The sequence below is a fragment of the Montipora capricornis genome, chromosome 6 (genome assembly GCF_036669925.1).
Source record: "Montipora capricornis isolate CH-2021 chromosome 6, ASM3666992v2, whole genome shotgun sequence".
Lineage (NCBI taxonomy): Eukaryota > Metazoa > Cnidaria > Anthozoa > Scleractinia > Acroporidae > Montipora > Montipora capricornis.
The window spans coordinates 58,514,345-58,529,344 of NC_090888.1; the positions used below are offsets into that span (position 1 = coordinate 58,514,345).

Genomic DNA, 15,000 nt, shown 5'->3' on the forward strand with positions numbered 1-15,000 from the left:
CTTCCATCATGTGTTTTTTTTTTTTTTTCAGATTCATCGCGATTTGAGCCATTTTTCAATTCCTCTGTTGCCAACGGTATTATAAAATACCAACGGCTGCTATTGCGTTGTTGGTGTGTTGAGCTGATAGTTTAATCTTTGTCAGTTGATTCCGATATGAATGATTGCAACCATGGAATATTTTAACCAGGAATATTTGACTCAAACTGATGGGCTCCCTAGAACGGAGTGTACAACCCTGGTATTTTATAACTCAGTCTTAGTTTTGTAAAATGGCAAACCTCTCTGTTTTGAACATGTTTAGAAAGTTGTGTAGGTTCTACGGGCGCCTCAGTGGGCGCTCCGTACATTTCCTTTACTCTTTTTAATATTCTGGTGACATATCGTCCTTGAAGAGATGGCAAATAAGGAAAATGTTAAATCTCTACGTAAGGATAACGATCAGTTAAAAAAGCAGTTGCAAGAGTTAACGAAGGATTTTGAGAACGTGAAAGCAAGATGGCGTAACAGAGAAGAAACCAAGCATCTCCCGCAGCTCGATCGAATGAACAGGACATGCAATTTCTTAGTGACCAGTACGATGACTTACTGAAGTCCGGAACCAGTTTAGAAGAAGAGACTGTAAATTGTCTCGTAAGATTGATTCACTAGCGAAGGACGTCGACAGAATCGGCAAAGCCATCGACGACATTATCAGTTATAGTTATCAGTACAACCTAAAGATTGTTGGAATTCCACAAATCAAGGAAAACGAATCTGCTTAAGAAACCACCAATCTTTGTCTGAAGATGTTCTCTGCTCTTGTTCCAGATGTTCATTATATCTTCAATATGTGAGAGAAAAATCGACATTTGGTCTTAATTAGGAGTCAAGCAGACATCGGCAACATTTATTCAGGAATTATATAAAAGAAATCAGTTCCCCATTTCTTTGTATCATAACATGGCAAACCTCACTGTTTCGAACTCGACAAATGCTACCATGATAGGCGAAGCGAAAGATGTCTTTAGCATGATTTTTATCACTTAACCATCACCATTCACGTCACTTCTTTTTCGTTCACAATCGGACTGACGTGATCATGAGTGCCTTTTATCTAGGCAAATGGAAAGACAAGTGGTGATAAAATATGCGTCGCAATTATCCACTTTTGACCCTTGTTCACAAGTCTTCCTTTATGATGAAGATAATGACAAAAAGAAGGGACTATGTATATAAGACATATGTTTGAACTGCGGAATGAAGTAGGTCAAGATTTTAGACCCTCAATCGCAGTTTATTTTTTAACTCACTATGTGACCATGACTAACCCTAAAGTGACAAGCACGAACCCACTTTTGATAACATACAATCAGATCACTTTCGGAACTGGGTTTTGCTCTTTAGCCTCCAGTTTCCTTGCTGTGGAGTACGGAATTTACAGTTCTTTAGAAATTCCCAGGTGTCAGGCACTTCGACCACTTTATGACATAAAGGACACGACTAAGTCAGTATACACTAGCTGCCAATAACAGTATAGGAGGCCTTCGTTGTTGAATTACAAATGTTGATTGAGCAAGCTGCCTCATCTCCCAGGGCACTCTAGAAATTTCCTTCCAACAGCATCAATTTCAATCATTTTTGCCCTTCACTCCTCTCGGAGCATAGGCCACCAATAATAACTCTCCAGTCTCTTCTGTCCTGAGCTACCCTTTCAAGTTGTTTCCAAAAGCATACTTGCCTTCAAGTGAGGGGAGTTGTCATGGCAAATATAATAATAATAATAATAATAATCATAATCATAATCATAATCATAATAACAATAACGTTCTCCTGAGGTCACGAGCTTCACGAGGTGGAGGACCTTGCGAGTCCCAAGGGAATTGTGTCTCCTTGTAGGGTCACCCAAGCCGGACAAGTTGAAAGACAGAGACCAACAGTGACCCCAACCCCCCCCCCCCCCCTTCCTTGAAGGAAGGAACTGTCAATCAAGTGTAATATGCACAACGACGTAAATGGGAGCGGAAACAAGGTGTTGCGTGGGTGGGTGGGTGAGATTAAATATGGACTGATAATGGCTGCACAGGCGCCTTTAAAAGCTGACGTGCGTTCTCACCCTAGAGAAAGAATTGTAAACCGCCATGGGACTTCGTGATATGTGCGGTATATAAATCCTTAACCATAAATGTATAGTCAAAGTGAGAGTTATAGACGAAGCCACCTGATATTTTCAGGTGTCTATATTTAAGGGAAAATTGCTTAAATTGTCCAGGTAAGTTCGAGCATCACTTATCCATTCCTCACTGATAATATGAGGGTGTGAAAATATAGAGGAATAGATGCATATCAGCGTGAACTCGTGCTTTCCTGATGTCTTGAATTGTCAAATGAAAAACAAATGAAAAGACGCATAGCAATTGGGTACCAGCTTTTCAAGCGAATTGTTGAAGGTTGCACCAAGGCAAAAATCGTTGGGATTATGGCCCGATTTCTATACATCGTCTTTTCAAGGAACTAGATGGTTTTTACGTTAAAAAGCATGGAATGTTGGAAGATGTTCGTGCTACAATACTGCAGTTTCTTGCCGCTCTTCCAACAAAGTTGTGTCCTGAATCGAGTCACGTCCACGCTGCTAACCAATCACGAATCGTTATTTTCTTCTAGCATCATTTGCAATAAAGATGGAGCATGGACAAGGACGACGACGACCGTCATGGTTATTGATTAACAGCCAGACACCTTGAATAGCGAGAAAGTATGAAGCAAGGACATGTCTGAGAGACACGTTTAGTCCCCTTTATCATCATAGCTCTCTTTGAAGAGCGTTTAATTTTTCCGCGAAAATACCATCATTCCAAACAGCGATAAGTTAGAAATGCTAGGGGTCACCGTTGACGACATGTTGAAATTCGATATACATGTTTCTAATACCTGTAGGGAAATGTCTGAAGAGGTTACAGTCTTGAAAGGTATGCCGGAGAAATATACTTCCTCATTATATAAGACCAGTACCAGCATGCATGGACTGCTTAGAAGCATGCATGGACTGCTTAGAATCGGCTGCCATTTGCGCCTGTATATGCTTCCATTCCGCTGGGGGTAAATTCATCATTGTAAAGCGCCTTTGAGACGTTTGTGATAAAGGCGCTATATAAATGCACCACTTTACTTTATAAGACGAGGAAAAATATTTATACCTTATTCATTGTTCCTCATTTCAACTCCTGCGCACAGACCTGACATTTCTGTATTAAGATTTCAGCTGACAATGCAAATTGGAAAAAAGTAAACGAAATGGCTCTTCGATTCGTTTTTAGATACAAACGTATTCCTTACCAAAAACTCCTTAGGGCTTTAGGGAAAAAAACTTTATTGGAACAAAAATCACATAAAATCCTTCTCACAGTCTATAAACTTGCAAATTATGACACGAACCCGGAGAGTGTGATGGAGTTAATATCATCAAGAGAAACACCCTACACCTTGTAACGACTACCAAAGGTTAACACCACTAAGTTCGGACTAAGTCCTGGCGTTATCAGGCGCCCAAACTTTGGAACAGCTTACCGAATGTTGTAAGGGCGTCATTTGATTTCAAAAGGTTTACAAACCTTTAAGTGAACTAATTATTATGTAGCAGCATCAAAATCCAATATTGCCAACGGATCTATTTTTATTATTTTTTGCCAACTGTCTAAATTCAAAATAAATTGGATAGTTTTCTATCATCCAGGAAGTTCTCTTTTTGGACCAGTCTTATCATTCTTTTGCTGCTTTCGTTGAAATATTTCTTGGAGTTTACAATCTCAATTTGTACACAAACACAGTATTCGCCACGTTGACCAACTCCCTTCCTCCTTTATTTCACCTCACGTTTTTGATCAGTAATATGACTATTAATTAATAAAGGTAATAGGACTGAGTGGAGTCCAATTCAGTTTGTAATCATGCGAGTGATTATAACAAAATCGGAACGCCCGCATAGCGGGAGTCCGATTTGTTGTTTGTCCGATTTGTTTAATCACGAGTGTGATTACAGACCGAATTGGACGACACGAAGCCTGTTACCAATTAAATATAACCATTACAATTTCCGAGAAAACAAATGCATTACTTTGTCACTGTCTAATGTTACAAATTCGTGGATGAAGCTGAGAGCTCTTAATGTGATTGGCAGATGTATCTGTCTGACTACAGATGTCCGATTACAGCCAACTGTACGATTACGATGTACGATTATGACCCTACACAATTATCAGTGAAAAATAAAGCACTTAATGCGCCAATCGATATTTGAGAAAATTTGTAATTGGTTAGTATTAGTATTAGTATTAGTATTAGTATAGTATTAGTATTAGTATTAGTATTAGTTAAGTATTAGCATTAGTATTAGTATTAGTATTAGTATTAGTATTAGTATTAGTATTAGTTAGTATTAGTATTAGTAGTATTAGTATAGCCGTTAGTATTAGTATTAGTATTAGTATTAGTATTAGTATTAGTATTAGTATTAATTAGTATTACGCTGTTGCCGTAGCCGTAGCCGTAGCCGTAGCCGTAGCCGTAGCCGTAGCCGTTGGCAATCGTTTCAGTCACTTAGAATTGAAAGCGAAATCTCCTTGTTTAACGTTACCTGCACTTTAACTAAATTAGTCTTAAATTACTAACGGCTTCCTTAAGAGCTGTTTCTGTAGAAAGTAGCGTAAGGGACTGAAATTGCTATGCTTCGTGATTGCATGGATTAAAAGTCTCTCGCTGGTTTATCAGCCAATTAGAAAGAAAACCAGTCGCTTCTTGCACGCGCGACTTTTCCCGCGCTTGGATCAAGTCATATGGAATTGCTACGAAATTTGGATTGGTTCATTGCGCTGTTTGCATCTGTTGTGAATGGTCGAAGTAATTACTTTGGTATTTGTTTTACAACACTCAATTGATAACTGCCCCAGGCATATAGTCTATTCATCAAAAGTCTGCTTTGTCATTATTTTGCAGCTGCCTTTAATCGACATTTTTAATTTTCAAGAAAAGGCGTCAGTGCCATCGTACCTAGCCCTCTACCCTCAGAAGGGGGGTTATTTAATAGTTTTTCAGCGACATTTCCCGAGCTAATGGAAACAAGGAAAACCTCATCTTACAAAGTTCTCTTCTGGAGGTTTATTAAACTCTAAAAACTGACCCCGTCTTCATCGGAAACAACGCTTCCTGGCTTTGTTTTTCCAACATTAGCCTCTCACGTAAGTAACTGCAAAAGTAATCAATTTACCCAAGCATAAGAGTTTTAAGACTCCGACCTTCTCTATTGACTCAAATAGTTATTGTTGTGATGTTTCATTCAATCTTCAATTTGTGAGAACAATCAGCTCAGGAAACATTTGCTCTCTTGTGGTGTTTAAAAGCGGAAAGGAAGGCAGTAGCTAAGCAACATTTATCAAGTAAAAAGAATCAGTTTTCCATTTCTTAGTTTCGTAACATGGCAAACGTCTCTGTTTCCGGTTTGGCAAACCTCACGATGAATGGCGAAGAAAAAGATGTTTTCAGCTTGGTCTTTATTTCCATAACCATCATCGTTAACACTATCGCCTGTCCATTCACAATCGGACTGAACATGTTGGTGATAATCGCAATAAAAAAAAGGCGAAGATTTCAGAACAACGGGAACATCATGTTGGCTTGTTTAGCCGTCACAGATGTGTTGACAGGTCTGACCTCGCAGCCTTTGTTTATTCTGTGGAAAACAGCCTCCCTGCTTGGTAGCGACAACGCTAAAGTCTTCTATCCCATTCACGAGCTCTGCATTATTGTGCTTTCTTATTCCTCGGCTCTTCATCTCATGATGGTTGTCGGCGAGAAAATGATAGCAATCAAATATCCGTTTTGGTATCCTTCGGTTATGACAACACGAAACATGAAGATGGGAGTCTCGTTTTGCTGGGTGTATAGCAGTTCTTTTGGGCTGTCTATTTACTTTACCCGCGTAAGCGGCGCCCTGTATATTATTTCTACCTCTCACATCTTTTTTGCTTGCGTTGTTTTCGTTTCTACTTGTAACGTAATCCTCTATTTTGAAACTCGTCGGCACCACAAGATGATTAAAGCTCAACAGCTAACGCAAGAACAAGTAGAAACATTCCTTAAGGAGAATAAAGCATTCAAGACAACCGTAATAGTGGTCGGTGCTGTTGGAATTTGTTTGGTACCCGGAATTTTGTACACTGTTATGTTAGCAATTGCATTTTCCCAGGAGATTTTAGGGTCAATGGACGGAATGGCACGCACTTTCGTGATGATAAATTCTCTTCTTAATCCTTTGATTTATTGCTGGCGACAAGAAGAAATAAGAACGTTTGTATTAAGAACTTTAATGCAAGCGGTGCATCCAGTTAACTAGAACTAAATTACCTGAAGGTGACGCTAATAAGCTGCCTTGTAAGGTCAAGCCTTCAGTGCAGTGTACCCAACAACTGTCTATGCTGCTCTTTATCTGTGTTATTTGCGAAAAAGTGATCCAGTGCCAGCTTATGAATTAATCGTGCAAAATTTGCAGAACTTAGGAGTTGACGTTGTAATAAAATGGACCCTTCATTTGCATGCTTTGTTGGTGATGATCATGATAATATCTGAAAGGCATATATAACTAATCTACGGAAAGAAGCATGTTACAATTAAAGATGGCGTGGAATAAGCGTTAGTTAAGCACTGATTAACGAATGCAAAGCGTTGCCATGACTTGAACGCCATTACCTCTGCACATGATACCGGTGCCATTCTCCACCAATTAGGCTATCAAGCCAATTGGCAGCTTTTCGTAAGAAAACCCGTTCAAGATGTTAATACTAAGGGGCTATGTATAAATATATAGTTTTAAAACAAACAAGTATGTTTTAACTACGGAATGCTTGAAATGTCGTTTCAAGCCTGAATTTTTCAGGCTTTCCATGTCTTAACGACAATGATCACCTTAGTTGTGGGCAACTGCAAAAGAAGGCCTGTGAAAATTTTCAAGCCTGACGCATGACGTCCGTGTTATTGCCCTGCATTGCCCTACCATTTGGAGCTATCAGTCAAGCCACCTGGGGGCAGCTCAGTGGTCAATTGTCAGATCTCACTTGATCCCATTTGAGGTGAATTAATGATCTTATGAAAGAGGCCTTCCAAGGGGGGTTGTAATGTCGCTTTGTCGCTCATTTTCCAGCCCACCTGTCGCCTATTTGGCTAGAGATAAATGTCGCTGTTGTTTTTTCGCTATCGCTTTTTTGCTGAAATACAAATGTTCCCTAAACGTGCTTAATTTTTGCGTCCTGTGGTTTTGTTTAATTTGTATCGATAATGAAATGGTGACGAGTGAAATTAGGGAATATAAAGACTCGGGAAATTATTTGATTTTCGACAAAACGTCCGGGAAATTATTCCCTAATTTCACGTGTAGACCATTTGACTAGGTATTAATGTCATGGGTGACAAATTACGTTCATAAGACGCCATTTTGCCACTGTAGGAAAAGTTGCCATAGCAACATTGTAATTTCACATGTGAAACCATAAATTAACGCTGAAATTTCGAGCCAAAATTAACGAGTAATTTGACATCCATGTTATTAAAAGAGTAAGTTCCTGTAAAAACTACCTGTTTTTAATAGAAGATCAACCACTTTAGTTTCTAATGACTCTAATGGCTAGATAACCTCCCACGCAGACTCTCTTTGGGATTCATCACGCGTTCCTCCCCCACGAGCGTCTGCTTAAACGAGCCATACATTCCTTTCCCTTTGCTAAGAAACTGTCATCTGCAAATCACGTGCAGGTTACTTATGAACCAATCAGCGCTGTGTAGATCTTCCCTGGGAGCGTGAATGCGTCTTCTTCTAAAAGGGACGAAGCCTTTTCAAAATATTCCTAAGAAACAATAATTTTGTTTCCTCGGTGGGTTATGCATTTGCACTCTCGCGAGTCAAAATGTGAGAGCTTAGTAAGGGTGTGGCGCCGTTTCATCTACTAGTAAAATTGACGGCTCCGTGAAAATATATAAATATATACGAATACAAATATTAAAGTACTGCGAGTGTATTTGAACTGCACGAGAACCATTACATGAAACTTCAAGCGCAATGAACACCACTAGGATAATAGCGAAAAGAAACCTTGAAAAAAATCCATTACCTTTTAAGCTTGAAATTTTCAAACTGTTTTTGACGATGATCGTCTCGAACAATTGATGTAGGGTTTTTGTGTTGGGAACCGATCGTTCGTACTCAGTGTTTCTTTGATTTTAAAAATAAAGCAAACCTTAAATCAGTTCAACCGAAGGACTACAAGAAATGGAGTGATTCAAACAAAACAGCCCGGAAACAAATGTAAATATGATGTCAATCCCAAGCGAATGCCACAAATAGATTTGAATCGCACGGGAGCAAAATGTTTCAACCATACGAATTCTACCGTACTCATTCTGTGAAGGGCCGCAAACACCTAAGCCAAGGCATGAAATTTATACCCTCCATGCAACATCCAAAATGTTGCACGAACAGTTTGACCGTGTTCAAATTTGATCCAACATCATCCAACATGTTGCAACATATCGCAACAGGGTGACCAAACGCATGCAACATGTTGTGCCCAACAATGTTGCAAGATGTTGCGTTGAAATGTTGCGAGCCTTTGGCCACGCTTTTGCATTATTGCCATTGTGGGTCTCTTCCCTTTCCGATTTGAGCCATTTTTCAATTCCTCCGTTGCCATACACGGGCTTTGCATCTCATAATGGTTGTCGGCGAGAAAATGATAGCAATCAAATATCCGTTTTGGTACCCCTCGGTTATGACAGCACAAAACATAAAGATGAGATTCTTGTTTTGCTGGGTATATAGCAGTTCTTTTGGAATGCCTGTTCGGCTGATTGGCGCAAGCGGCGTAGGTGGGTGGGTGAGATCAAATATGAACTGATATCGGCTGCCAGAGGGACTTGTTAAGGCTGCCAAAACAATCAATTCTAAGTGACTGAAACGATGCCAACGGCTACGGCTCCCTGCTTGGTAACTAAATTAGTCTTAAATTACTAACGGCTTTCCTGCTTGGTGATTGGTTTAAAAGTCTCTCATTGGTTTATCAGCCGATAGACCAATTCGTCTAACTCAATGTTGTACCCAATTTAAATCTCTCGGGGTTAAGATTCTTTATGTGTTGAATTTGCATGACAGTGAAGTATTCACATTTAAATGATATGGAAATTCTTGGAACAAAACGTCTTATTCCCACATTACCAACCCAGGTCTGACCTCGAAGCCTTCGTTTAGTCTGGAAAACAGCCTCCCTGCTTGGTAGCGACACCACTGATGTCTTCTTTGCCATACACGGGCTTGGGTCACCTCGCAGCTCTTACAAGGTCTCACCTGATTGGAGACCACCCTTGAGGTTTAACAAAAGAACAAATAACAGAAACAATGGCCCCTAGGCCAAACAAAAAGGGCCATTGTTTCTGTTACCCTAGGCCTAAAACAAAAGGGCCATTGTTTCTGTTATTTGTTCCTTTGTTAAACCTCAAGGGTGGTCTCCAATCAGGTGAGACCTTGTAGGAGCTGCGAGGCTACCGACGGGCTTTGCATCTCATGATGGTTGTCGGCGAGAAAATGATAGCAATCAAATATCCGTTTTGGTACCCCTCGGTTATGACAACACAAAACATAAAGATGAGATTCTTGTTTTGCTGGGTATATAGCAGTTCTTTTGGAATGCCTGTTCGGCTGATTGGCGCAAGCGGCGTAGGTGGGTGGGTGAGATCAAATATGAACTGATATCGGCTGCCAGAGGGACTTGTTAAGGCTGCCAAAACAATCAATTCTAAGTGACTGAAACGATGCCAACGGCTACGGCTCCCTGCTTGGTAACTAAATTAGTCTTAAATTACTAACGGCTTTCCTGCTTGGTGATTGGTTTAAAAGTCTCTCATTGGTTTATCAGCCGATAGACCAATTCGTCTAACTCAATGTTGTACCCAATTTAAATCTCTCGGGGTTAAGATTCTTTATGTGTTGAATTTGCATGACAGTGAAGTATTCACATTTAAATGATATGGAAATTCTTGGAACAAAACGTCTTATTCCCACATTACCAACCCAGGTCTGACCTCGAAGCCTTCGTTTAGTCTGGAAAACAGCCTCCCTGCTTGGTAGCGACACCACTGATGTCTTCTTTGCCATACACGGGCTTGGGTCACCTCGCAGCTCTTACAAGGTCTCACCTGATTGGAGACCACCCTTGAGGTTTAACAAAAGAACAAATAACAGAAACAATGGCCCCTAGGCCAAACAAAAAGGGCCATTGTTTCTGTTACCCTAGGCCTAAAACAAAAGGGCCATTGTTTCTGTTATTTGTTCCTTTGTTAAACCTCAAGGGTGGTCTCCAATCAGGTGAGACCTTGTAGGAGCTGCGAGGCTACCGACGGGCTTTGCATCTCATGATGGTTGTCGGCGAGAAAATGATAGCAATCAAATATCCGTTTTGGTACCCCTCGGTTATGACAACACAAAACATAAAGATGAGATTCTTGTTTTGCTGGATATATAGCAGTTCTTTTGGAATGCCTGTTCGGCTGGTTGGCGCAAGCGGCATCATATATTTTTAATTATTTCTGTCTCTCACATCTTTTTTGATTGTTTTGGCAGCCTTAACAAGTCCCTCTGGCAGCCGGTATCAGTTCATATTTGATCTCACCTTAGATCTCACCCACCCACCCAACCCACGCATGCGTATGAAATGGAAGCCGACGACAATACATTGCTATAAAAAATTGGCCTTGCGTTTCCTTTAGTTTCTCTGTTTAGACTGGTACACCACCCTCTCCGCCATGATCAAACCCTCTACTCCTTACATTTCCAAGGACACCAAACTATGCAACGCGCTTTTCATATTTATTACTGATAAAGACCAGTGATTCGTTCTCTCCCAGCTTCAACAACAATTGCCTTATGCTAAAGCTACTCCGTTTTTAAACGGCCCTTCCTCTATAGGGAAGATATTTGTTTACAAACATTGCTTTTGTTATTCAAATGTGCCAACCACAGGAACAAAAGGCCCTTTGTTTCGACAGCCAACGATGCTCTGGTTGGCGCCTTAATGACAATAGGCTACGTCAACGAAATATTCCCTATTCCTGGGACCTGGAAACATTGAATTCTGCGTACAACTCTAAACACTTAATGACTGGTCCCGAGGGAAACAGTTCATTTTGTTTCCTGAGAATCTCAATGTTTCCCCGAGGCGCAGCCGAGGAAAACAAAATGAACTGTTTCCCGAGGGACCAGTTTAAGTGATTTTTTATATAGCACAAAAAGAATAACGAGCAACGGCAACTACAACGGGTGGTCAACATTCACGTGTAACAGTGCACTGTTACCCTCTGACGTCATAGATTTTGCATTGTTGCCTGCTCAGAGACTTTTGGCGGGAAACAGTTTTATTGATAGATGTCATGTGACCTCGAAGTAACCAATGAGAGCGCGCGCTGCCGGGGGAAAAAACCAGCTATATAACAAAGCGCTTTATCCTTTCTTGAGTAGCAGCATTTGGAGGACATTTTGTGACGTCAATTGTCTGTATTCCGAGTCACGAGTGATGTTCAAACAAGGGGACATTTCGTGACGTTTATTGAAATCCGCGTGCATCAAATTACTGGGACATCTGGAGAAGAAAAAAAAATCCCATAACGTCCTTTTACTGAATTAAGTTCAATTCAAAATACTGGTATTGTTACATGGACTAGACCTCACGTGTAGGTTCATTCAGTGTTTTGATTCTTTGGCTTTCTTTGGGAGGTTTTCCTCTGGGTGCTAAAAAACAACATTTGATTTGATGTTCTATTAATTTCATGGGTGTTGAAATGAAAGTTTAAACTTTGTCAATTGATTCCGTGGAATTGTAACCGTGGGAATAGTTTATCCAAGAATATTTGATTCAAATTAGTGGGCTCCCCAGAATGGAGTGTGCATACCGTTGACAACAGAGGAATTGAAAAATGGCTCAAATCGCTTTTAATCTGGAAAAAAACCTCACAGGAAGGAAGCGATCCACAATGGCAATAAGGTATGGCTTTTTAATTGAGAATTCTTTTATCGAGATTCCCATACGTTGGAAGCCGCCCTGGCGTACCTTGGACTCAACGTCGTCTGTGAGTTGAGTTTTTTTCGGATTACCCATCCCATCAACACTTGATTTCATTTGAGTTCCAGTTTCCCATCTCAATACAACACTTGCACTAAGCTAGATAAACCCAAGACTTAAGAGGCTGTCCGTGTAAGAACCGACCACTCGATTTTCGGTCGAAAACAGAATTTCTTCAAATTTTCAGTGTGAGACAGTTAGTCCATATGATCAACAAAAATAGCAATAATTTGGCTTTAAGTGCTATTTTTCAATATTTCTGGCGACGATTTCCGAGGACGGTCCAAAACCGTAAAAATCGTTTTGTTTCGAGTCAAATTTAGGCGCTGCGCTGAAGGCGCTGAAAAATTACGCTTTTACTCAAATACTATAAAAGTTACAGATCATTTAGTTTCATGTTTCTTCTTTCGATTTATGGTAAAATATTTGAAATCGGGCTCACGAAAAATTAATTATAAATTTTTGAAAATGCCCTACAAAGAGCCTTCGCCAAATTTTAGCGAGCATGCTGCTGGTTGAAGGAGTGTTTCTCAAAAGTATAACGTAATCCGGAACCCTGACCAATATCCATGTTTAGTACTAGGGCTAGTGTACCAGGAACAGGAAAAAAAACTTTGGGCACCAACCTTTTGGAACAACAGGAGTTCGATCAACATAGCTAATATTCAGCCGCGAAAGAGTGCGTGACACAATTTTGCACCGATTATTGTTCCTAAGTTTGCCAGTTAAAGTTTTAAGTTTCCCGCATGAAATAAACTTACCTCGAAGCAAATGCTCTCAAAACGTGCTTTTCGCTCTGAATAAGCCACGAATAGCCTTAAATTCACGAAATATTTCTCCAAACTTGGGAATTTATAGGCTGAAATGAGCGGCTGCCGCTGTGGTGTATGTTATCTTCTGCTTGGCCTAAAAGCTGTCTCTGAAATTCAGTTAAATAAGGTTTGGACTATATGTAAAAGGATTCTCATATTTAAGAACTAGAACCGTTAATCATTTGATTTAATGCCTAGAAAGGAAAAATATTGTTCGCTAATGTACTTCAGCTGTAGCGAAAATCTAAAGAAAATGAAGATTTTAGTCGTCCACATTGTGGCACGCTGGAGTGTCTGTTATTTTTAGCATGCCACGGACATTCTTAGTTTTCTTACTGCGTTGTTTTAAAGTTGTAATAACAATGACTGCAAGATTTTCATGCTGAATTATACGCTTTCTATCTTGGCCTTCATTTTGTTTAAAATAGCGTTTATCCCTTGATACCAGCATTGTTGGTTAAGTAGTTCTCTTCAATTTATGCAAATTTGGTGCAGGATTTCACTGCGATGTGTAAAAGGAGAGTTCATATTTCCTGCAAGCAAAAAATAAAAACAATAAAAAAGAAAGAAAAGGAATAGGCGTCTGGAATTCAATGTTTATTCTGCTAACTGTTTTCCGATGGCGTGGAAGAAGGTAAATAAAGTTGACAGTGCTACTAATCAGTTTAACTCAGCTACACCAAGTTCTGCGATTCCACACAATATATTTACAGTTATTTTAAGCTGTTAGTCTCGCAGCAACTGTGCATGGTTTGTAAAACCATTTTCGTTCACTTAGTACAATAAAAAGAAAAAGAAATTGTTAAGCCGTATTTACAACTCCCAATACATTCTGAAGAAGACACTTTGTGAACTTGTCTTTCCGAACGGCGACATTCACATCCTTCTAAGAATTTGGATAGGTTAATCACCAAATTCTTTTTCCGATCTCTTGAAGCGAAGGGAACTTCAAAATATCTAAGTATGTCCTTCAGCATAACGACACTGAAACTGTCTAGTTTCTCGTCTCGTGAGAGGTCGCACAGGCAGTAGGAATCATAGCAGATTGGATGTCTAAGACTGAGTTGGGCGGCTACATTCTCCAGTACCCCATACCTTTCTTGCTCTTCCTCCTCTGCGTACACGTCCTCTATCTGCACCTCTTGGTTCCCCTGCCTTCTACGTGTGGCCGCCAGTCTCGAGAAGAAGCCTTGCACTTGACTCTTCGTAAGCCAGTCTTTTCTTTCAAACATCCGCGAACCATCTGGTTTCCTAGATGTTCTCATGTCTGCAGCCACTTTTCCGGGATCTGCTTTGTTGCCAGTTCTCTCTCCGAGGTCGAATTTCGTGGTTAGGTACTGTTTAACCCCATCCGTAAACCGCACAGCTTGACTTCGTGGCTTGTGTAAAGCCCAGCCAAGCTGTAAGTCACTACAAGAGCCAGAAGCTTCATTTTTGACACGTTGCTCATCGCTATGTGCCACTAGTGTGCGGCCGCGGCCGGTTTCCTCGTTGTTGTCAACAGTAAGGAATTTTTGGGCCCAGTCTCTTCTGATTTTGTCATACACCGTTTCGGAGCCACTGCGTACTTGACGGTGTTCCCCAACATCAAGATGACTCTCAAGCTCACTGAATTTCTTAAACACCATCTGACATCCAGGCTCAGAGCAAAAGAAGAGACCGCTGCTTTGTTCGTCGTCACTTGACATATCCTTATGGATTCGAGCCTCCTTGACTGAGAAAAAGTCTACATTTACAACAAGATCTGTTGGACCTTGGGGCTTTACGATGACGTCTTGGTAAGGAATTACTTTACCCTTCCCTACGCCATAAGCTCTCCACACTCGAATTCCGTTTAATTCAAATTTAAAGTTATGATACCTACTGAAACCATCTACTTTATTTACCTCGAGTGTTTTTTGAGTCTCATTTACTAAGCAAACGCAGGCAGTTGTGCCTCGAACAGGACGTTCGGATAGCGTTATACGCATGTCCTCTGCAGAGAGAACGTCGTTTCCCTCACTGCAATACCGTCGGATCGCTGATTTCATCGGACAAAGGATCCTATCGCACACATC

General features: G+C 40.5%; 1 protein-coding gene across 1 annotated transcript; it reads left to right on the plus strand.

Annotated features, from left to right (window-relative positions):
- Positions 1–5,094: 5,094 nt before the first annotated feature.
- Positions 5,095–6,543, plus strand: LOC138050698 (adenosine receptor A2a-like). The gene has a single exon (XM_068897000.1). The coding sequence runs from the start codon at positions 5,450–5,452 to the stop codon at positions 6,365–6,367; it is 918 nt and encodes a 305-aa protein (XP_068753101.1). The 5' UTR covers positions 5,095–5,449; the 3' UTR covers positions 6,368–6,543.
- The last annotated feature ends 8,457 nt before the right edge of the window (positions 6,544–15,000 follow it).